At 34.7% G+C, this 23,043-nt stretch overlaps 3 protein-coding genes and 1 pseudogene across 5 annotated transcripts; 1 reads left to right on the forward strand and 3 right to left on the reverse strand.

The window, feature by feature from the left end:
* Positions 1-10,311: 10,311 nt before the first annotated feature.
* LOC140821522 (casein kinase 1-like protein 10) lies at positions 10,312-16,653 on the forward strand. 3 transcript variants are annotated; one of them, XM_073182021.1, is made up of 15 exons: positions 10,312-10,771; positions 10,840-10,968; positions 11,087-11,127; positions 11,724-11,793; positions 12,316-12,464; positions 12,554-12,649; positions 12,927-12,997; positions 13,943-14,004; positions 14,110-14,173; positions 14,283-14,367; positions 14,857-14,983; positions 15,100-15,173; positions 15,257-15,314; positions 15,821-15,954; positions 16,170-16,653. In XM_073182021.1, exons 2-15 carry the CDS (start codon positions 10,893-10,895, stop codon positions 16,425-16,427), a joined length of 1,365 nt encoding a protein of 454 aa, XP_073038122.1. In that variant the 5' UTR covers positions 10,312-10,771; positions 10,840-10,892; the 3' UTR covers positions 16,428-16,653. The 3 variants fall into 3 exon arrangements, with proteins under 3 accessions (XP_073038122.1, XP_073038123.1, XP_073038125.1); XM_073182022.1 differs by having other exon boundaries at positions 10,312-10,651; XM_073182024.1 differs by lacking the exons at positions 10,312-10,771; positions 10,840-10,968; positions 11,087-11,127 and adding an exon at positions 11,150-11,232.
* A 104-nt stretch (positions 16,654-16,757) lies between these two features.
* Positions 16,758-17,522, reverse strand: LOC140821526 (uncharacterized). Its single transcript, XM_073182028.1, has one exon. The coding sequence runs from the start codon at positions 17,520-17,522 to the stop codon at positions 16,758-16,760; it is 765 nt and encodes a 254-aa protein (XP_073038129.1).
* A 2,550-nt stretch (positions 17,523-20,072) lies between these two features.
* LOC140821524 (large ribosomal subunit protein eL14z-like) lies at positions 20,073-22,227 on the reverse strand. The gene is made up of 5 exons (XM_073182025.1): positions 22,093-22,227; positions 21,856-21,957; positions 20,921-21,050; positions 20,727-20,839; positions 20,073-20,318 (listed from the first exon to the last, which is right to left on the reverse strand). The coding sequence occupies exons 1-5, from the start codon at positions 22,093-22,095 to the stop codon at positions 20,262-20,264; spliced, it is 405 nt and encodes a 134-aa protein (XP_073038126.1). The 5' UTR covers positions 22,096-22,227; the 3' UTR covers positions 20,073-20,261.
* On the reverse strand, positions 20,386-20,566 carry LOC140821527 (U2 spliceosomal RNA; annotated as a pseudogene).
* Positions 22,228-23,043: the final 816 nt, after the last annotated feature.

Raw genomic sequence — 23,043 nt, forward strand, 5'->3', positions numbered from 1 at the left:
ACACAAACAAGCTATTTCTTTCTTTCTCCGTCGCTTCACATCACATCTCTTTTTATCTTCTCGCCTCTCATGTATCTATATCACTCTCTCAAATTTTAGAAATGTATCTATATTTTCATCTTTTCTTTTCAAATTTTTCATTTTTTAGCTGATTGTTCATTTAATAATTTTTTATTTTAATATCATATGAAATTTTAAATTCTAGAATTGATTTGTGATTTTTCGATTTATGATTTATACAAATTAATGTAATATTCTATAATAATAAAAGTTGATCCAAAAAAATGTCGTTTAATTTTTAATAATTGAATAGCCTCGCAACAACCATGATTTTTAAATACTTTTTAGCATTTTCAATTAATATGTAAGCTATGATATTTTTATACAACATTATATTCACACAATGCTAAATAATATTCTTCTTACATGTATGTTATCAATTCAAAAATAAGTTTACAGATTAATCAATTGATATATTTTAAAAAAATTACAAACATGCATACAAACCCACACATATACACATGTAAAGATTAAATGATTTAACTATTAAATAAGTAAATTATTTATTAATATAAATATTGAAAAACTATTTCAAAAAATTGAATATATTATATATGTCAATTAATTATTGGTTTAGAGAAATTAATAAAAATAATATGTTGTAATTAAATACAAAATTTATAAAATTTCATAAAAATCTATAAAAATATTAAAAAAATCTACATAAAAACATATAAATCTGTTTATGTTGTGAAAAAGTAAAAATTTATGGTAAAAAGTAAAAATCTCAAACTCTCAAAATTTACCAAACTACACACTTTATAATATTTTTCTCTCTACTCAATTGTGATTTTCTTCACAAATGAGAGATCTATTTATAGAGTTTCATTACACATAATCCAAAAAATAAAATACATCATTACCTACATCATCACACACAAATTTCTAATTTTACAACTCTTATTTTCAACATTCAAATATTCAACTATTACTTTTTAATATTCAAATCATTTATTTTCAACACTCCCTCTTGTGATGATGATCATGATACGATGATGTCTTCATTACGTGTTTTGTACTGCCTCGTTAAAAACCTTACTTAGAAAAACACATTGGGATAAAAACCATAGTAATGGAAAAAGAGTGCAGTCACGTAAACTTTCCCTGATGTTGACATGAACAATTCTTCACAAATTTCGTAGATTGCGCATCCCAATATTATATATGTGCTTTCTGAATATTGACATAGGAAGTGCCTTTGTGAAGAGATCTGATGAGTTTTCACTTGATTGAATGTGACGAACATCAATACATTTATTCTTCTCAAGCTCCTTGGTGAATGTGAAGAACTTAGGAGGAATATGTTTAGTTCTGTCGCTTTTTATGTATCCTTCTTTCATTTGAGCAACACATGCAGCATTATCTTCATATAGTATAACAGGCTTCTCATCGAATGATAATCCGCATGAAATTTGGATATGTTGGGTCATTGATTCTAACCACACACATTCACGACTTGCTTCATGTAGTGCAATAATCTCGGCATGATTTGATGAAGTTGTTACGAGCGTTTGTTTCTGTGAACGCCAAGATATTGCAGTGCCTCCACGAGTAAATACATATCCAGTTTGGGAACGTGCCTTGTGTGGATCAGATAAGTATCCAGCATCTGCATAACCAATTATACTTGGATTAACATCTTTTGAATACAAAAGTCCGAAGTCTGTCTGTAAACACCCTAAAACTCCTTGCTTTGAAAATTTACGGAAAATTAAAATTTTTCTTTTTAAAAGAACTTAAATGGTCTCATTCATAAAATCGACTGATTAATTAAGTTCAATGTTTAAAAATAAAGCAGCGGAAGAAAATAAAGTTTGCCAACAATTAAAATTTAAAAATATCCAGCGACTGATAAAATGTTTGCGGAATAAAATAACAACTGCTGCACTGAGGTCCTCGGGTGCCACTACTGCCGACCCAAGCTGGCTCACTGGTCCCCGCCCTCCGCCCTGGCCTCATCAGTACCTACAACAATCAAGTCTAGTGAGCTTAAAGACTCAGCATGCATATATCGCAGGTAACGAGTAAAATCTGAAGTAAAATATGCATGGGATAAAATATCATGTCATGAGGCATGCTGAAAAATAATCTGTACTGAGCAATTATATTACGTGCATAACTGAACTGAAAATCACAGTAAAAATATTTGCTCCTTGGAGCCCTGTACTGAAATAACTGGTAAAATTTTCTGTTGAGATTATGTTTTACGCCTGTGGCCACTGCACTAAGCTGAACTGATCGGTAACTGGCTACGGGGGAGTCTGAAACTGAACTGAGCTGGCCGGTCACTGGCGACCGGGTGGTACCAAACTGAACTGATCGGTCACTGGCGACCGTATAAAATAATACTCCCACATAGTGAATGAACCACAAGCCATATCGCATAAATCTAAAAAATAATCATTTTCTATTTAATGCACGTAAAATAATTAACTGGCATAATGAAAATTCCTGTATATTTTACCAACTGGATTGGATTGGATCGTCCCCAGGCTCGCTGCAACCTAACTGTGTCATGAAAAATATTCAATGGATAAAACTTGACCAACTATGCAATTTACGTTCCAAAGATGCGACTATGACGCCTAATGACTTCGTATTTAATCATGACTCCGAACCAACCTGAACCGACACTGAACCGACATATAGTCATGATTAAAATACGCTTAAAATACTGAAATAATGCTCCTATAGTGATGAGGGTCGAAATCTAGGTGTAATGGAGGGCAAAACATGAAACGCTCTTTCGAGAGTCAATTTGGCACATCGCACCGTAAATTTTCGTACGACCTCAAAAATGATCCGAATCACGAACGGTCAAAAACACGACCTTCCTAACTCAATGGGGCACTGTCCAGTCCAAGTCCATAGGCTAAAAGCCGACCGAGAACTCGAACGAGCCTCCAAACCGACACAACAACTTGCTGTAAAATTCCAGCAACTGTACAATCGTGTAACTTGTGTTGTTTTCGAGACTACCGGCCATTGGGGCGTGGACCACCGACCAGAGACTCTTACCAACATCCCAAGGAGTGAGTTGAACCATGGCTAAGGGCCCTAGGCCAGCCACAATCCGCATCACACTATAACTCAACTGAAACTCCAACCGAGAACCAACGTGCATGCGTGTGTAGTGTTTTTCTTAGATCGATGTCTTGCGTCGTTCCAGTGGCCATTTTATTGACCATGGCACAATCTATACATCTAGGGGCATGGTATGAACCGTGGCTAAGGGCTATAGGCCAACCAAGATCCATACCAAGCAACCAAAACCGAAATACATATGCTGAAATTTGAAGGGGCCGAAGGGACATGGGGGCGGTTGTGATGTTTTTATTAAAAACCGAGGAGCCATGGACCAAGCCACCAAAAGGGCGACTTAGTCACGTCTTAGACATGCTAGGGGAGTGATCTAACCATGGCTATAGGCCCTTGGGGCAGCCAAGATCAGATCCTTCCTCCTTGCCAACAAATCTGAAATTCGAAACTCATAATGGACCAAATGAGAAGTTGCTGTCCATTTCTGAATTTCCAGCAACCAGGGGCTTGAACGAACGGACCAATCTGATCCTAATGCATCCTATTATGTGTATAGATGTCGCCTTGGGAGCTTGGAACCGATCTGTCCACCTGAAACCACAAAACTCAGAAAAAACGTGAAGCTTGCCAAGGAAAGAGCCGAAATCTGCATGCTTCTTTTCGAAAATATTTTGACATGCATCTCGGTTTTTGCTTGAATAAACATGATCATGTACTGAAAAATAAATGATAATATAAATTGATTGAGGTTTGAAAGAATCTAGACATGCCTTGGTTATCGTTTGAAATAGAAACGAAAAGAAGAGACGAGATGGCGCGGAGGAGACAGAGTGGCTTCCTTTTCTACCTTACCTTGCTCTCGATTTTTCTCTCTTCTTTTTGGCTAAGCACCTCACGATTTTCTAATCTGAAAATGAGTCTAAATTTCGAAATAATGGAGGGGTGGTAGTGGTTAAGAGGGTGAGGAGAAGGGGTGCACAAAATAAGGGAGAATCAAGACCAAGTCTTCTCATTTTTGAATTTTGAATTATGGTTTGATATCAAATGAGTTGGTGGATGTTTCTAGAGGGTGATGACCGATTATTCCATCCTAATCTAGACTAGGATCATGCTAATTAATTAATAAATGGAGGTTGATAGATAATTGGAATTATTAGCATGCTAAAAGGTGGCAAAGAATTGGTCAAGGGTGAGTTGGCAAGGAATTGTTTGATATCAAGTCTACTTGGGTGCTTCTAGAATGATGGTGGCCGATTTTAGCTTGCTAAAGTAGACTAGGATAAGCTCATTAATTAATTAAATTGTGCTCCCGAAAATCCTAGAATTATCCTACAATTGCATGCAAAGAATAGGCTATCAACTTAGGGGGGCCGAAATAATGCTAATAAAATGAGTGGGAAGTGTTGGTTATCTAGTCAACTAATAATCCTTGAAAGCCTTACTAATTCTTTAAATAATTTAGTGAGCTAACCCCTTAATTAAGTAACTTAAATGAGCTCATTTCTTAATCACCTCAAGTAATTAAATTAAATCCTCAAACATCCTTTTTAACTTAAATGGACTTACTTGTTAGCTAAATTAACTTCTGGAAATATTTCTCGAATCTTAAATTCTATCTCAAAACTCCAACTCCGGTCCGGCCTCACTGAAATAACTGAAATGCTAAAAAATCAAACTACTGAACTGAAATAATAAAATAATTAACTTCAAAGAAATGCATTTAAATAATCATACAATGAAGTCAATTAAATTTAAAACACTAGAATTATGCATGGCTTATACGTAGACTGATTTACGGGTTCTACACTGTCGTTCCTCGTAGATAACGGAATATATGTTTAATTCCATTCCAGTGTCTCTTTGTTGGATATGTGCTAAATCTTGCCAACAGATTCACGGCAAAAGATATATCAGGCCTTGTACAATTTGTAAGGTACATAAGGGCACCGATGGCACTTAGATATGGTACTTCTGGACCAAGAATATCTTCATCATCTTCACATGGACGGAATGGATCTTTTTTTATGTTTAATGATCTAACAACCATTGGAGTACTTAAAGGATTTGCTTTATCCATATTAAAACGTTTAAGGATCTTTTCTGTATAATTTGTCTGGTGAACAAACATTACACATTCTTTTTGTTCGATTTGTAAACCCAGACAATACTTGGTTTTTCCAAGATCCTTCATTTCAAATTCTTCCTTCAAGTATGACACAACTTCTTGAATTTCCTTATTTGTTCCAATGATTTTTAAATCATCAACATATACAGCAATAATTACGCATCCGGATGTTGTTTTCTTAATGAAAACACAAGGGCATATTGAATTATTTACATATCCCTTTTCATCAAGTGATCACTTAGTCGATTATACCACATTCGACCTGATTGCTTTAACCCATATAATGATCTTTGTAATTTCACAGAATAACATTCCCTGGGTTTTGAACTTTGTGCTTCAGGCATCTTAAATCCTTCAGGGATTTTCATATATATATATATATATATATATATATATATATATATATATATATATATATATATATATATTACTATCAAGTAATCCATATAAGTAAGCTGTAACAACATCCATAAGACGCATTTCTAAATTTTCAGATACCGCCAAGCTAATCAAATACCAAAACGTAATTGCATCCATCACAGGAGAATACGTTTCTTCATAATCAATTCTAGGCCTTTGAGAAAAACCTTGTGCAACAAGTCGAGCTTTATATCTTACTATTTCATTTTTCTCATTTCGCTTTCGAATAAAAACCCATTTGTATCCAACAGGTTTTACACCTTCAGGTGTAAGGACTATAGGTCCAAAAACATTACGTTTATTTAGCGAATCTAATTCAACCTGGATGGCATCTTTCCATTTTATCCAATCCTGCCGATTTTTACATTCACCAAAAGATTTTGGTTCATGATTTTCGTTATCATTTATGATGTCGATTGCCACATTATAAGAAAATATATCATCAATTTCATCTATATCTTTTCGGTTCCATATTTTTCCAGTATTAATGTAATTGATAGAGATTTCATGATTCTCGTCAGTTTGTGGTTCTGACAGAACATTTTCATCATCATGTGTTTCTTCAGGAACACCATTCTCTATTTTGTGATCATCATGTGTTTCTTCAGAAACATCATTCTTTATTTTGTGATCATCGTGTTTCTCTATGAATTTTCTTTTTCGAGGATTTTTATCCTTGGAACCGACTGGCCTTCCACGCTTCAGGCGTTTAATGACATCATGAGTATCTTCCATTTGTTTCTTTGGAATTTCAATTCGAGCAGGGACATTTGCAGCATGTATATATGATTTAGTTACCCCTTTTGTGTCTGCAAATGCATCTGGTATTTGATTTGCTATTCTTTGCAAGTGTACAATTTGTTGTACATCTTTTTCACATTGTTTTGTTCTTGGATCCAAATGTAACAATGATGATACATACCATATAATTTCCTTTTCGGTATGTTTCTGTTCTCCCCCTAACATTAGGAAGATTTCCTCATTAAAATGACAATCAGCAAATCGTGCTGTGAACACGTCGCCTGTGGTGGTGCAATAGGCACATACACCATACATCCAAAAATTCTCAGGCGTTTAAGATATCGAATGATTGATGGACTATCATAACCGATATAAATTCCAACCTTTCTTTGAAGTCCCATTTTCTTTCGTTCTGGTGGTGCAATAGGCACATACACCATACATCCAAAAATTCTCAGATGAGAAATTTCTGGTTCTTTACCAAATGCAAGCTGTAATGGGGAGTATTTATGATATGCACTTGATCTGATGCGAATTAATAAGCAGCATGTAAAATTGCATGTCCCCATATAGAAATAGGGAGTTTTGTTTTCATAATCATTGGTCTAGCAATCATTTGTAGACGTTTAATCAATGATTCAGCCAATCCATTCTGTGTATGTACATGAGCAACAGGATGCTCAACAATGATTCCCATAGACATACAATAATCATTGAAAGTCTGGAAAGTAAATTCACCAGCATTATCAAGTCTAATTTTCTTGATTGTATAATCGGGAAACTGATTCCTCAATTTTATTATTTGAGCAAGTAATCTTGCAAATGCAATATTTCGAGTTGACAATAAACATACATGTGACCATCTGCTGGAGGCATTAATCAATACCATAAAGTATCTGAATGGTCCACATGGTGGATGGATTGGTCCACAAATATCACCCTGAATACGTTCAAGAAACATTGGTGAATCAGTTTGGATTTTGACTGGTGATGGTCTTATAATAAGTTTTCCAAGAGAACATGTTTTACATTGAAACTTATTATTCTGAAAGATCTTCTGGTCTTTCAGTGGATGACCATGTGTATTTTCTATAATTCTTCGCATCATTGTTGAACCAGGATGTCCCAATCGATCATGCCAATTGGTTAATATCGAAGAATTATCAACTACCATGTTTGATTCAATGGGACTTATATGTGTATAATGCAATCCAGTAGGGAGCATTGGTAGTTTTTCAATCACATATTTCTTTCCTGATTTATATGTGATAAGACACATATATTTCTCATTTCCTTCATTCATTGTTTGAGTATCATACCCATGGGAATATATATCATTAAAACTCAACAAATTTCTTTTCGATTGTGGTGAATATAAAGCATCATTGATAAAAAAATTTGTACCATTAGGTAACAAAAATTGTGCTTTACCACATCCTTTAATCAAGTCTACAGGACCTGATATTGTATTCACCGTTGTTTTTGTTGGTTTTAGTTCCAAGAAATATCTTTTATCTTGGAGGATAGTGTGCGTTGTACCACTATCGGGTATGCAAACTTCAGCTTTGCTCATAACATTTTCCATATTTGAACTTCAAAAAAATATGCAATGAAATAAATTACTGACAATATATATTTAAATATAACACATATCATAATTATACAATAAAACATTATTTTATGAATACATGAAAAATAAATTATTGTACATTTATATTCTACCATTATATTGTTCATTTTCAGAGAAAATCGTTGAGAAAATCTGCAGCATCAATATTGTTCATTTCTATCCCACCAACATATTGATCATTTCCAGAGAAATCATTCATAAAATCACCAGCATCAAAATGAGTTGAATCACTCAAGCGGTCACTGCGTTCAGTGAAGTTTATCTCCTTTTCTTTCCCCTTTAATGATTCTTTATAAAGTTTACAAAGGTGCTCAGGGGCTCGACAAACTTTGGACCAATGTCCTGGAGTACCACATCTGTAACAAGAACTTTCATATCTTTTTGAGTGATTCTCATTAACACTTGTATTCTCATGATGTCTTTTCAGTGGATGGTTTGGGACGCTCTTTTGAGATGAGTTATAAAAATAACTATCTCTATTATTTTCAAAACCACGGCCGCGTCCACGACCACGACCAATTCCATGTCCACGTCCACGACCTCGACCTCGACCTCGACCTCGACCTCGACCAAAACCTTGTCTTTGAAATTGATTTTGGTTTCCAGGTTTAAATTCATTTTTACTTACAACATTTACTTCTGGAAATGCTGTTGATCCAGTGGGTCGGGACTGATGATTTCTCATTAATAACTCGTTGTTTTTTTCCGCCACAAGAAGACAGGCGATGAGTTCAGAATATCTCGCGAATCCACGTACTCTATATTGTTGTTGTAGAGTAATATTTGATGCATGAAACGTGGAAAATGTTTTTTCAAGCATCTCAGATTCTGTGACCTCATGTCCACAAAATTTTAATTGGGAGATTATTCTATACATCACCGAATTGTAATCACTGGCTTTTTTAAAGTCTTGGAATCTCAATGTATTCTATTCATCCCGGGCGGTCGGAAGTATAACTTCTCTTATATGTTCGAATCTTTCTTTTAATCCCTTCCACAAAGCCATGGATTTTTTTCAGTCAGATATTCACATTTCAATCCATCGTCGTCGAGATGTCGACGCAAAAATATCATGGCTCTTGCCTTTTCTTGTGACGTGCATATGCCATTTTCTTTAATGGTCTCGCTTAGACCCAATGACTCAAGATGCATTTCTACATCTAGAGTCCATGACATATAATTCTTTCCCGTGATGTCGAGCGCAACAAATTCGAGTTTTGTTAAATTTGACATGGTGGTACTAAAAAAATTACGATGCATTTTATTAGTTAATAAATATTGCAATACAAAGTAACGGATAAACAACAAGTACAAGTATTTGTAAAAATAAAGAAAACGCACGAGGAGGATATTCTCCGATAAATACAAAACTCGTGAGTATGATAATCAAAATAATTAAAAATATCCTTGAGAAAGCCATCTTCTTTTTTTTTTCGAAAAATTTGATGATGAATAATTTTTAGAGAAGAAGAGAAAGTTGGAGTGATTGAATGTGTTTGTGAGATCATATTTATAGGGCAAAAACTAGCTGTTTTTTTTTACTATTTATGACCGTTGGTGTACAAAAAAATAAAAGTATGTATTTGTATAATTTTATGGTAATAATATGGTATATATAATATTAGACATGTTTAAATAATTATGTATATCATATCATAATATTATAATGAATGTCATAATTTATTTTGTTTAAAAACCTTATAGGCTTTTATACTTGTCGTATCCCTTACCGGGAGTGTGGGATCTCGTCTTAACATCCTCCCAGGATTTATAACAAGTTTATGAAAAATTTATTTTTATTATTTCTAATAATAACATTATATTGTATATTAAATAAATACACAATAAATAAATAACAGTAAAATAAATATTATTACTTTTGTTATCTTTTTCTTCTGTTTGGAGCTTGGAAAAGTATGTAGGACTTTTAGAGCTTCGTGCTGATAACGTGTTGTGAAAAAATAAGAATTTATGTTAGAAAGTAAAAATCTTAAACTCTCAAAATTTACCGAACTACACACTTTATAATATTTTTCTCTCTACTCAATTGTGATTTTCTTCACAAATGAGAGATCTATTTATAGAGTTTCATTACACATAATCTAAAAAATAAAATACATCATTATCTACATCATCATACACAAATTTCTAATTTTAAAACTCTTATTTTCAATATTCAAATATTCAACTATTACTTTTCAATATTAATATCATTTATTTTCAACAGTTTATAAATTATCATTTAAAAATAATCAAAATTTTGAATTGATGGCACCAGAATGCAGAACACTGCTTTCCTTTTCCCATCCCCACCACACACACATCCCATTATTATCAACTAGCAATCTTCATCCGTTCTTGTTTTCCTTCAACAAATTCATCGATTTATCTCCTCAATTATCACCCTTTATCTGCACCTGTATCTTCTTTTTCATTACAACCCTGAATCTTCGGTCGACTGTCTTCCATTTTGTTTGCTAATAATCATTTCTTGATTAATCAATTGTATATATAAAAAAAATTCGACGCATACCCACCTATATATCCTGCATCGGTTCATTCTTGATCGATCTTGTTTGGATTTCACGCATGGGAATTGTCCAAGGGGTCGTGAAAAGATAGGGTTTTGTTCCAGGGTTTGTGTTGTTTTCGTGAATGCAGTTCAATAATAAAAAAGGATCTATGTTTGTTGCTTGATGTATTGGATCTGCAGCCGGGAGTGATTTTTTTCGTTATCTAGGATTTATTGCGGTTGTGTGAGTTTATATAGTCATTTATCGGTCGTTAGTTCGAAAGGCTGAAATTGGAGGATTCAACTTTGTAGGATTTTGAATAATTTGGAGTTTACGAAGTCATTATTGAATCGAATTGGTTGCCATGGATCATGTTGTGGGTGGAAAGTTTAAGCTTGGCAGGAAAATTGGGAGCGGTTCATTTGGTGAACTGTACTTGGGTATTATTTTATTATTACTGATGAGTTGTTATTAGTTAACCGTAATTATTTCATGTTTTTTTGAAAAGATTTATTTTTCTTGTACTAAATAGCAAATCTATTATGTTTTTTGTTGTAGGGGTGAACATACAAACTGGAGAAGAAGTAGGCATCAAGTTGGTATGCTTGTTGGTTGTAATTTTATTGTTCCTTCTTTGTTTCTAGTGTATTCTACATTGTTTGGGACTGGGGCGAAGGCGAATTCATCTTTTGAGGGTTATCATGGTATTTGTTGAAATCCTTATTCTGCCCTCTGCAGTGCTTTTGTTTCATTAACGATTGGATGATTGGAATTATGTTTGTAATTATCTTCCTTCACTCCTGAATTTTCTATCGTTAATAAACTTGGTAACTTCAGAAGTTTGAAAGAAAAAAAACTATCAGTTAATGAGTGATGCAATTTCAAAATTAATTCTTCCCCCGTCACCCCCAAGAAGTTTAGTTAAAAGATCAATAGTTTTTATTTTTTAGTTAATACGCATTAAAATGTATATACATGTCGTTGGTGCGATGCATCTTGTTAGGAACAGTAGTTTTCTACTAAGTTCTATGGACATGGGAAAATTACTCTGCTGGATTCCAACATTGCATGCGGAAAGAACACAGCTTTTTTACCTGCTCTGCAGTAGATAGAACCTCTTTTCTGTATGATAACCAGAAACTTATAAATTATTGATTATCGTAATAAGTATATTTGTTATTATCACAATTGTCAGGAATCTGTGAAGACCAAGCACCCTCAACTTCATTATGAGTCAAAAATTTATATGCTTCTACAAGGAGGAAGTAAGTTGCTCTCTCTCTCTCTCTCTCTCTCTCTCTCTCTCTCTCTCTCTCTCTGCATTTTTTGATAGATCAAAAACAGTTCATTTTGATTGACCACCTAATTGTTTATCATTTTATTCTCGTAAGCTCTTGCTAAGGTCAGTAATAAGCTAGTTGTCAGATAAAGTTTGGCATGCTTAAACACCTACATATATGCATGGAGGAAATGATGCATTAATCTCATTCCTCTTCTGAATTTGTGTTTTTCCTCTTATGTTCCTCCTGGAAGCCTTCCTGGGATGATCAGGGGTGCTGTTTTCTCTAGATGGTGTTAATTCAAACTTTTCTGTGTTCCTTAAGATTGAAATATTTACTATATCTGATCCCCTTTTTTTAGTTTTATATAAATATATTTTTAGCTGCAAGCAGGTGTGAAAATTAGTAAAAATGTTACTGTCTAATGGGAATTTATTCCGAAATACGAGACAGATTGACTTAAGTTGATGTTTGATCTAATTCAATTGGGTTCTGTTTTTCATGCAGCCGGTATTCCTAACCTGAAATGGTTTGGGGTTGAGGCTGAATATAATGTCATGGTCATAGACCTTCTAGGACCGAGTCTGGAAGATCTATTCAACTATTGTAACAGGAAGTTGTCCTTGAAAACAGTTTTAATGCTTGCGGATCAATTGGTAAGTAGTTCGAATTTTAAGTGTTTTCTGTACACTATGGTTGTAGATTTTAATTTAGTTTTAATAAGTAAAGGTGCATCTTATTTCAGATCAACAGAGTTGAATATATGCATTCTAAAGGATTTCTTCATCGTGATATAAAGCCCGACAACTTTTTGATGGGCTTGGGACGCAAAGCAAATCAGGTGTCTGTTTCTGTCATTCTTATGTTTCATATATTTGTTTGGATGATCTTAGCATTATATATGTACCATTTTGACTTCAATTATAATAAAGGGCCTTTGTAGAGACTGTCATAATCTCATGCTAATTTGTTTATGATAAATCTTTTAATTTTATTATACCATTTGAGTAATTAGTGGATGCGCTACTCTTGGCTGCATTGAGGGTAGATTTTCCTGGATTTATAAAGGATATTTCCTACATGTAATTGTTTTGGTGCTCTAACGGTCTATATTGCAGGTTTATGTCATTGACTATGGTCTTGCCAAAAAATATAGGGATCTCCAGACTCATAAGCACATACCCTACAGGTACATTCCTATATTTTTTTTAACGCCAAAGTCATTTAGTATTTGCTCATACTTGTCTCAAAAGGATGCCTAGACTGACTATGATGGTTGGAAGTTAGTACCGATGCTGGAAATTATTTACTGTCTTAAAACCAATAGTGCACAACAATAGTTTGGGATAACGTGTGATCTTGATCTGTGCTGTTAAACAAGATTGCCTTTGTGATTTCTAATTTGACACATGCATGATTTTTAATCTAACTCTTTCATCATGACTGATGAATGATTTAGCTCCCCGACGTTATCAAGACGGACAGGCAACAGCTAAAATTAAATAATAAGTATGGTATTGACAGGTATGATTAAATAATAAATATGATTTTTAAGCCCATTAAAATTACGCAAGATAACATCTTAATTGCTACAATCAATGGCTGAGCGTATTTATTTATGCCCTTTTTTGGTCTAATGTCTATGTTTCATTATTTGATCATTTATCTTTCCCCCCTAGTTACAGATTAATGCAGTAGAGTACACTTACGGTTGTCAGCTCTTGGGCACAGAAGGATCTGTAACCCACTTCTTCATTCCCTTATCCGGACCTGAACAATTAGAAGGGAAGAGAGGAAGTTTGATGGTTATTTCTAATCACGCTAAAATATGTCAGTAAAAGCAAAATTTGCAAAGGGATGATGAGTATTTTTAATTATTTTTCCGCTTGTCATAGCCTAATTTGTTAAGAGAAACAGACTGCTTTAACATAAATTTGGCAAGTGGTATAGTTATGCAAATCCTCTGGTGGGTTGATTTCCACGTCCTAGGCTAGCAGTATTACAATGCTTGCTGGAAGATAATTTTTTGTTAATCCCTGAATAGATTTTTAACTTTTAACATATACGGAGAATTTGTGACAGGTTGGTTTTTTTACATGCAGACTGATTGAACTTCTTAACATTTTACTTTTAGGGAAAATAAGAATCTCACGGGTACCGCTCGCTACGCTAGTGTCAATACACACCTTGGAGTTGGTGAGTGATGGTGATTTTAACAAGAATTGTTTCATATCATTAAGTTCCTTAGAATTCTTTTGGTTTAATTGCTTCCATCTCATCGTGGTTCGCTAATGCTGGCAGAACAAAGCAGAAGAGACGATTTGGAATCTCTTGGTTATGTACTTATGTATTTTCTGAGAGGAAGGTGAGTTGAACCTGTGGATGACTTATTGGTCGGAAATGTTCTACCTTGTTTGGATCTGATTGTCTTTGTATCTTTACTTCCATACTGATATTGTTTTTTTATGTTTCAGCCTTCCCTGGCAGGGACTTAAAGCTGGCACCAAAAAACAAAAATATGACAAGATCAGTGAGAAAAAAATGTTAACTCCTATAGAGGTATATACCAAATGCGTGCATAATTAATGTGGGCTGTGGTACCGTGTCCATGTTAGAAATTTATCTTCTGCTTGATGAGCTCAAAAAGTAAATTAATGATTTAACCCAAAGCAACCACTAAGTGCCCCTTTTTGTTTGATGGTATGCCTGTCTTGCAACCAAGATCTGCAAAGTGTTTTCGTTCGCTTGATTCCTTGGCTGCTGTTAGTGCTTGATGTAAGATTCAAGGTTGCTTGTCTTGAAATTGTTTGAAGACAAATGGAACCTTTTTTGTATGAAACCTTCTTTTGCACTGCATTCATTCAAGCAAAGCAAAAGGATTAATTGTTTCAGTGTTTACGCCTTATTGTGGTATTGTGGATTATTCAACTATATTATTTACTTTTATGCTGGGTGCTTATATCATCCTGGGTTGACTGGACTTGTTCAGTCGTATACATACTTGTGATTTATGAGTCCTAAAAGGTCATATCATATGGTGTGTTGCAGTTACTGTGCAAATCATATCCATCAGAATTCATATCATATTTCCACTACTGCCGTTCTTTAAGATTTGAGGACAAGCCTGATTATTCTTATTTGAAGAGGCTTTTTAGGGACTTGTTTATTCGTGAAGGTGATGATTACCTAAACTCTATCTGTCTCTCTAGATTTTCTTCCTGTCATAAATATTTGAAGTAACTGCTTGAGTATCTTGTGGTGAAGTGTGGATGTGTTGCAATGCTTTTGCAGGTTACCAATTTGATTATGTATTTGATTGGACCATATTGAAGTATCCTCAGATTGGAGCCAGTTCCAGATCAAGAGTATACATATGCATTTTATTCTTTTCTCCAGCCTCTTTTATACTTGATGATATGAATATAGTAATTGTTGCTTTTACCTTCAGAATCCTTCTGGCAATGCAGTGGCTGGAACTTCTAGTGAAAAACCAGGAAGAACATCTGGTAATCTCTCGGAAATCTGTGTTAAACTTATTTGTGAATAGAAAATCCAATGGGTGCATAATATGCAAATCTATGAATGTTTAGAACTTATCTTGTAAAGTGTATGACCGATGAACAGTAAACATGAATCCGGAATCAACAATTTGAATCACATTGTATTGATAACTGCAGGCAAAACATTGCAAACTAAGTGCTCTGTGATTAATGAGAACTATTGTTGTTGATTTGGATTGTCACCTCCCACATCTCGAAAACTGCGGTCATTTTAAAAAGTGTTAGAACGTGATTAGTTTCGGGCATTGACGTGTACTGGTGAGAAATTAAAAAGCTTTTGGAGCAACTACTTATGGTTTTAAGAGCTGAATACTGAGAGATATCATGTATGAACGTTTTTTCTGTTTGCAATTTTGAGTTTAACACGTTCATTTTCTCACTAAAATATATACTCTTTAAATCTACTAGTGGATATGTTATATTTTCGCTTCTTATTTGGTTGTGTTGTCTAGTGGGGCAAGATCTTCGAGATAAATTTTCAGGCGCGGTTGAAGCCTTCTCTAGAAGGAATTCTTCAGGTCCTGCTCGGCATGGAGATCATTTAAGACACAGGACATCAGATGATATGCCTTCGTCCAAAGACGTGGTATTTATTCCTCTCTTCTCCACAAAGATATTTTCATTTGATCGGCCTCATTTGGTTTTCCTGCATTTGAATTCTTGATTCTCATATCACTCCAGCTGCATCATCAGCATACGACATGTGCTTTGACAATGTAACAGACTAACAGTTGCTCTGATTCGATAAGTTTCTTTTAATCTTTATAAGAAATTCGATTGAAGTTCTTAATTTTATTGCAGCTACCTGATTCAGAAAAAGGCCGTATTTCTCGAAATGGCAGCTCTACAAAGAGAGCAGCCGTTTCAACCAGCAGGCCAAGCTCCTCTGGTGAGGTCACTGATGGCCGCGCTGGTAGACTGGTCTCGAGCAGTGGTCGTATATCTACCGCACAAAGAATTCAACCCAGCATTGATCCAAAGCCATCTCGTGCTGCTATTACTAAAGGCTCTCGTGATGACCCTCTTCGTAGTTTTGATTTCCTCTCAATAAGGAAGTAACATAAATTGGAATTGGAAATGCTAATGTTGGAGCAGACAAAGCTCGATCTATTTAAATTTCATCTCCGGTGATATCTTATTGTGTTAGAATGGTAAATGTCTGATGCGTCGGACACCACCACTATTAGGTAGTAGCTCAACACGAGTTGCTGCTCGTCCGAGAAATTGTCAAGAGTTCTATGCACAGCAGGTCTTGTTTTCCAAGATCACGTTAGATTTAACATGAGTCAATGCATACCTTTTTTTTAAACATCAAATATCAACTTTATTAATCTTCAACTTGAGAGTTACAATCGTTCATAATGATTGTGCGAATAGAATTAGGCATTACTACAGAAATACCAAAACAAGCTTGTTGGAGAGCCGTTTTAACCAACGTATATTAGCTTGTCTCCTAACGTGATCGACTTTGAATGAAGTCTGATTCCTGATGATGGTCCGACAGGCTGTGATAGTGAGGTCAAATTCAGTAAGGTCTGGTGCGTCAGTCAGGATTGCATCTGCTGATATCTTTGAGTCTGTTTCCACTATTACCTTGTCGTAGCCCATGTCTTTTATCCAACTTAGAACTTCGAGGATAGCAAGTGCTTCTGCTTCTTTTACAAGTGCTACTCCATGGTGGAGGCTGGTTCTACAGATTATGAATGAGCCATTTGAGTCCCTGATTACTATTCCAACCGCAAATGATCTTTTATCGGTGCCAAAATCTGCATCGACATTACATTTGAAGAAGTCTTCCATGGGTTTCCTCCAGACCACATTCGCGCACAAGTTCGGTGGTTGGTTTGGTTGTTTTTCTATTGATCTTATGGCAAGCCAATCATTAAGAGTGTCAATGGCGTATGTAATCGTCCGAATTGCGGAATTCGAAATGTTGTTCCAGATTCTGTCATTGCGTGAAAGCCAAATGCCCCAAAGAATCATAACAAAATTTTGTCTCCTCTCGACATCCAGCCTTTCGAGGATATTAAAGAACCACTCTTCAAAGTTCTTGATCTTGGGGGGAGTTGAATTGACTTCGGTCTTCACTTGAGATAGCTTCGAGCAAGCTTGAGCAAATTGGCATGTATAGAATAGATGCCAAGGTTCTAGCATGGAATTACAATTTACGCATGTGGCCGGGACCAGAAGGCGTTTTTTCTGAAGATTTATTCTTATAGGGAGCCAATTCCGCACTATACGCCACGCAAAAGTTTTAACCTTGGGTGGCATGTTTAAATCCCATAATTTATTCCATGCACCAGTTGCATTGTTCTCTCTTCATGTGTAGATTGTGTTCATGGCTAGATGATACCCCGATCTCACTGTATAATTACCATCTTTGTTGTATCTCCATATGCAAACATCTGAAACGTAGGTCATTAGGGGAATATTTGTGATTTCTGAAGTGTCTCTTGTACAGAAAATTTCTTCAATGAGCTCTGTATCCCATTCATGTGTAAGTGGTGCCATTAAATTAGAAACCTTCAGAGATTCTAGTCCCGGGGTCATTTGGGATTCTACTCGAGGCTTGTCCAGATTTCGTAGCCAAGGTTCTGACCATACCGAAATGTTGCTGTCGTCTCCAATTCTCCAACGATAACCTTCACGGATTAAGGCCTGCGAATGCCAAATACTCCTCCATATAAAGCTAGGATTAGCTCATAAAGCTGCTTTTAGGAAATCCTTATCTGGAAATATTTTGTTTTGAGAACTTGAGATACAAGAGTACGAGGGTTGGACATTATATTCTACCCTTGCTTGCCCAGCATCGCAAGATTAAAACCATGGAGATTACGGAAATCCACCATTCTTTTTAATGTGATGAATATAATGTTGAATCATATGCTTATTCTTAAATTTAAAAAAGATTTGTTGGTTTACAGTAGTGCTGCGAGTCTATAACAATTAAACTTACTTGACTGGAGAGTTTTGACAAACATCACATCTCAAAGTTTTTTACTTATACTAACCAACCAACCAACCAATGTTAAAAGTTGGTACGAAAATAGAGGTTCTCCAATAATCCGATCCGTAATAATGCAATGTTCGAATCTAAACCATTGGGTTTATAGTTGGTTTTAGGGGTGATGAAGGTACGGTTTTACAGTTTTTTTTTTAAAAAAATTCAAATCGAATTGTCATATGTAGTTGGTTAATATTTTGAAAAAATAATCGTGGTTTTACATGAAAAATGAGTCTAACGATTTTGAGCGATTTCAAGTGGTGGTTGTCGGTTTACGGTTTTTTTTATGAAAAATATTAGAACATATATTCTAATTTATTTGAAATCAACAACAATATAGTATCTTTAAATATAAAATATAGTTCAAAGTATCTGAAGATAAAAATAGATAAAATAATAATCAAGATTCAAAACTAAGTTAATAATTTAACAACACAACATACTCACATAAAAAAATGACATTTACACTATTTTATCTTTTTTTTTTTACTTTCAAATTTCAAACAAAATATTATAGCAAAAGAAATAAATACTCTAATAAAATACTAATATGAAGAATAATCAAGAAGAAGATAAGTTTTATTTGTAAGAACAATAATTTTGAAGATAGTTAAGATATAAAGAACGACAGCTTCTTTATTTGAATACATTGTTTACAAATTATTATAATTCTAGGTTAAATATTATAGCAAGCGGTTTAAGCGGTGTGGTTCTTGACAAAATAACCGAACCACGTATGCGGTGCTATTTATGATTACTATTTTTAATCATGGTTTTTAAAAAATATTATGAAAAACGGTGTAGTTTAATTTGGTCCGAGCGGCTCGGGGGTTAATAAAAAAATTTGATCAAACCTACCCCATCGATAGGGGTGATCACGATGCAATTTTGCGGTTTTTTTTAAATTCGAACGAATTGTCATATGTGGTCGGTTAGTATTTTGAAAAAATAACAACGGTTTTACATGAAAAATTAGTCTTGCGGTTTTTAGTGGTTTCAAGCGGTTGCGGTCTGTTTACGATTTTTTTTAATGAAAATATTATAACATATATTCTAATTTATTTGAAAACAACAATATAATGTCTTCAAATATAAAATATAGTTCAAATCATATAAAGATAAAAATAGATAAAACAATAATCAAGATTCAAAACTAAGTTAATAATTTAACAACACAACATACTCACAACAAAAATGAAATTTACATTATTATATCTTTTTTTTTAACTTTCAAACTTCAAATAAAATATTCTAGCAAAAGAAATAAATACTCTAATAAAAAACTAATATGCAGAATAATTAAGAAGATAAATTTTATTTGTAAGAATATTAATTTTGAAGAGATTTGAGAAATAATAAATGACAACTTCTTTATTTGAATATGTTGTTCACAAATTATTATATTTCTAGACCGACAAGCGGTTTATGCGATGCAGTTCTTGGCAAAAAAAAAAAAAAAAACCGAACCGCATATGATTATTATTTTTAATCGTGATTTTATAAAATATTATGAAAAACGATGCGGTACTTTCAATTCGGGCGGTTAATAAAAAAATTTGATCACCGCTAGTTGGTATTATCGGTTGGAAAACCAAAACATCGGGGTGAGTGGTAAGCCAAGCTTGTTACAAAATCAATGGGGTTAATTAAAACATGTATGGAACAAAAGTCCAAATAAATTTATACAAAAAAAAAGTAACTGCTGAATGAAACAATTCATTTTGAACTGAAACGTGCATAAAAAACCAACTGAGCATTGACACATTGGATTGAGTATTGTGTGGATTTTGAATATTTTCCATCCAAGCAGAATGTAGAACAAGTAAAATCTGGAATGAAAAACTAACACATTTTCGAAAACCATAAGATAAAATTGTAAAAACCAGAAATTAAGCCGCACTCTCTTTTTTAAGCTTTGCAAGCTCTTGCCTTACTACTCCAGCTCTCTGCAGTTCAACAGAAGCATACAGTTAGAAACTAAAGCAGCTTACATGGCTTTTTTTTCCTACCAAGTGGGGGGTGCCAGGCCCAGGCAGTAGTGCAAAGCCACGCCCGACACGCGAAGGCCCAGGTAGCAAGCCACCTTGAAGGACCTTCCCCCAAGAAAAATTAATATCGCGTGAGCCATTGGCCCACATATCAAATAACACAGCTTACACGAACATGACTAAGTACATAAAAATGTACACAGTATAACACCCTAATTGCGACCACCAACGGCTGGGTAAACATATGGATTCCCTTTCCAATTCTTCTAGAACAAGTATCTTTAAAAAGTAAAAAAATCAATCCATTTGTATACTTTGAAAACTAACATAATATATGTAGGTGCGTTACTATATGATAGTACATACCTTGATTTTGGCCAACATTAATTTGAATCTCTCAAAATCGTTCAAGGATGCCCTTCTCTTTTGTACTATCAACTTTCTCCCCCAGGAACTCTTTTCCCATTTCCCCTTCACATCTGTCAGAAGAGCCAGAAGTTTAAATCTCACCATTAAATGCAAGCAAGATATTGTAGGGTTTTCTAGTTCAAAACGCTCACCAGCAGCTTCCATTGCAGCAATAAGGGTCTTCTTCTTAGGAACTCTTTGGATGTCAATCTTAATATCAGTGAGAGATAACCTCTTGAAATTCATTTGGCTTCTTATTGTATCAGGGGAATCCACAAGCGCCTGCCATTGAACAAAATAGCTTAAATGGTAGGGAAGACACCGAACTTTCAATCCATTCAGAAGTTACATTAATAAAAGCACTGTCCAGAATGATCCCGATGTATCCAGGCTCTTTATGTATGCCCCCAGTATAACAACCCCACCATTGCAATAATAAATATAACTTAAAAGGCTTGTGCAGTTATTATTGACAAAGCAAAAGCAAAAGCAAAAATAGTTCAACACGAGTATTCTTCTCAACATCGATGACCTTGAAATTGAACCATAAAAATTGTAAAAATATTGCAAAAATATTCCTTACAAGATAATTCTAATTCGTCTTATGATTGATGAACAAGCACTAATCATTTGCACTATACCAATTGACTAAGGAAGCACAAAAAAACTTGCCTAACTTGTCCTTAAAACAAACTATAATCTAGATTGTAACAGCAAGAAACCAGTCGAGAGTAGCTAAGCCTAATAAATTGATCAAATGAGCTGAAATCCCAAGCAAATAACAAGAAGCATAGAAAGAAATTGCACTAACGATCCCAATGTCACTCGTGCCTAATAAGCTACCAGCTCAAAGTAAGCTCCAACAGGAAGAAACATCGACTAAAAAGTTAATGCAAATTCAACGGCAAGAATATATTACATCAGGATGGGATCTAAGCTACACCAAAATTTTTGTAATTTTTATTTAAAAATCCTCTAAATATAATATAACATTAACTCCCCCCCCCCCCCCCCCCCCCCCAAAAAAAAACGGATTCAGAACAAAAATATGAATTTTAGAGGCATGCAAAAAATGAACACTACATACTCGGTTCTGGTCGATGACGTCAACAATGACGACGAGCCTGCCATATTCCTTCCCGTAATTCACGAGTGCTACTCTTCCAATCTCCACGTATCTTTTGAACGGCTACATGGAATCAGCAAAAATATATCCGAAGTCAAGCATTTTGCATTCAAATCCACAGTGATCAACATAAACACAAAAGCACATATTTTCTAGGGAAAAAATAATGTAGAGAAGATGATAATTTCGGGAACTCACCATTTTAGGCGATCTCTATGCGAGCGTTAGTGAGTGAGAGGAGTGGCGGAGATTTGGGGGGAGAAGGAATAGCAAAATTAGGGTTTTTGATGGAGTTTTTCTTCGCCACCTGGATTGTTTTACAAAAATCTGGGCTTTGGGCCTTTAATACCGGTAGTGTTTTGGGCTTCATTTGTTCAAAACTTTTTAACACGTATTTGTTCAAATGCCGAGTTTACGTGTATCGGCTTTAGCTTTTCAGAATCAATTATTATATATATATATATATATATATATATATTTTTTTTTTTTTGCAAGAGAATAAATGTGTGTGTGTTGTTAATCAAAATATGCTAACAACAGTAGCATAAAATTGTACTCGTAAAGATAAAACAATAACAGAAATTAGCGTGTTGTTTACAGTATGACTAATGTATAAAACCAGCAAATCAGTATCGTGAATAAAACAATAGTATAATGCTTACTTAAATCAAAACGAGGCATGTAGCTTGTACAGTTTCTTTAAAACAGATTTCACCTCTCCAGTATGTGCTCTGAGGATTCAACGGACATCTGTTTCTCAGTATACAACGGGCAAACCCGCAGAGTTGCAGCACAAAGCACTATGCCAGCGAATAAAAGCAGTACCTGAACTTTATTAGTGAACGGAACAGAAGCAGAATAAGCAGAAACAGTACTGTAGAAGAAGCAGTACTGCAGAAGTACTGTAGCAGAACAAGCAGAAGCACTGTAGCAGAACGAGCAGAAGTACTGTAGCAGTAGGAGAAAATGGATTTTTCGGTATCTTTTTTCTGGCCTTGACACATTTTCTATTTATACATACCTATACAAGTCATACGAAGGGCCAAAGGTTGTCATAAAGATGGCATACGAAGCATCAAAGGTTGGGCATACGAAGCACCAACAGCCAAACCATGTGAAAGGTCTTAAGGGCATATGAAAGGTCTCAAC

Source organism: Primulina eburnea, unplaced genomic scaffold (assembly GCF_022965805.1).
Source record: "Primulina eburnea isolate SZY01 unplaced genomic scaffold, ASM2296580v1 ctg618_ERROPOS3741678, whole genome shotgun sequence".
NCBI lineage: Eukaryota > Viridiplantae > Streptophyta > Magnoliopsida > Lamiales > Gesneriaceae > Primulina > Primulina eburnea.

Bases quoted from the DNA above. Each gene is read 5' to 3' on its own strand.
- LOC140821522 (XM_073182021.1), top strand. From the start codon at position 10,893: ATGGATCATGTTGTGGGTGGAAAGTTTAAGCTTGGCAGGAAAATTGGG. The intron at 14,368-14,856 runs GTATATACCAAA...GGTGTGTTGCAG, and splicing joins AAATGTTAACTCCTATAGAG to TTACTGTGCAAATCATATCC. The intron at 15,955-16,169 runs GTATTTATTCCT...ATTTTATTGCAG, and splicing joins TGCCTTCGTCCAAAGACGTG to CTACCTGATTCAGAAAAAGG.
- LOC140821526 (XM_073182028.1), bottom strand. From the start codon at position 17,522: ATGCTAGAACCTTGGCATCTATTCTATACATGCCAATTTGCTCAAGCT.
- LOC140821524 (XM_073182025.1), bottom strand. The intron at 20,840-20,920 runs GTGAGCGTTTTG...CTCTTCTGACAG, and splicing joins TGCTGCAATGGAAGCTGCTG to ATGTGAAGGGGAAATGGGAA. The intron at 20,319-20,726 runs GTATGTACTATC...GTTGAACTGCAG, and splicing joins TAATGTTGGCCAAAATCAAG to AGAGCTGGAGTAGTAAGGCA.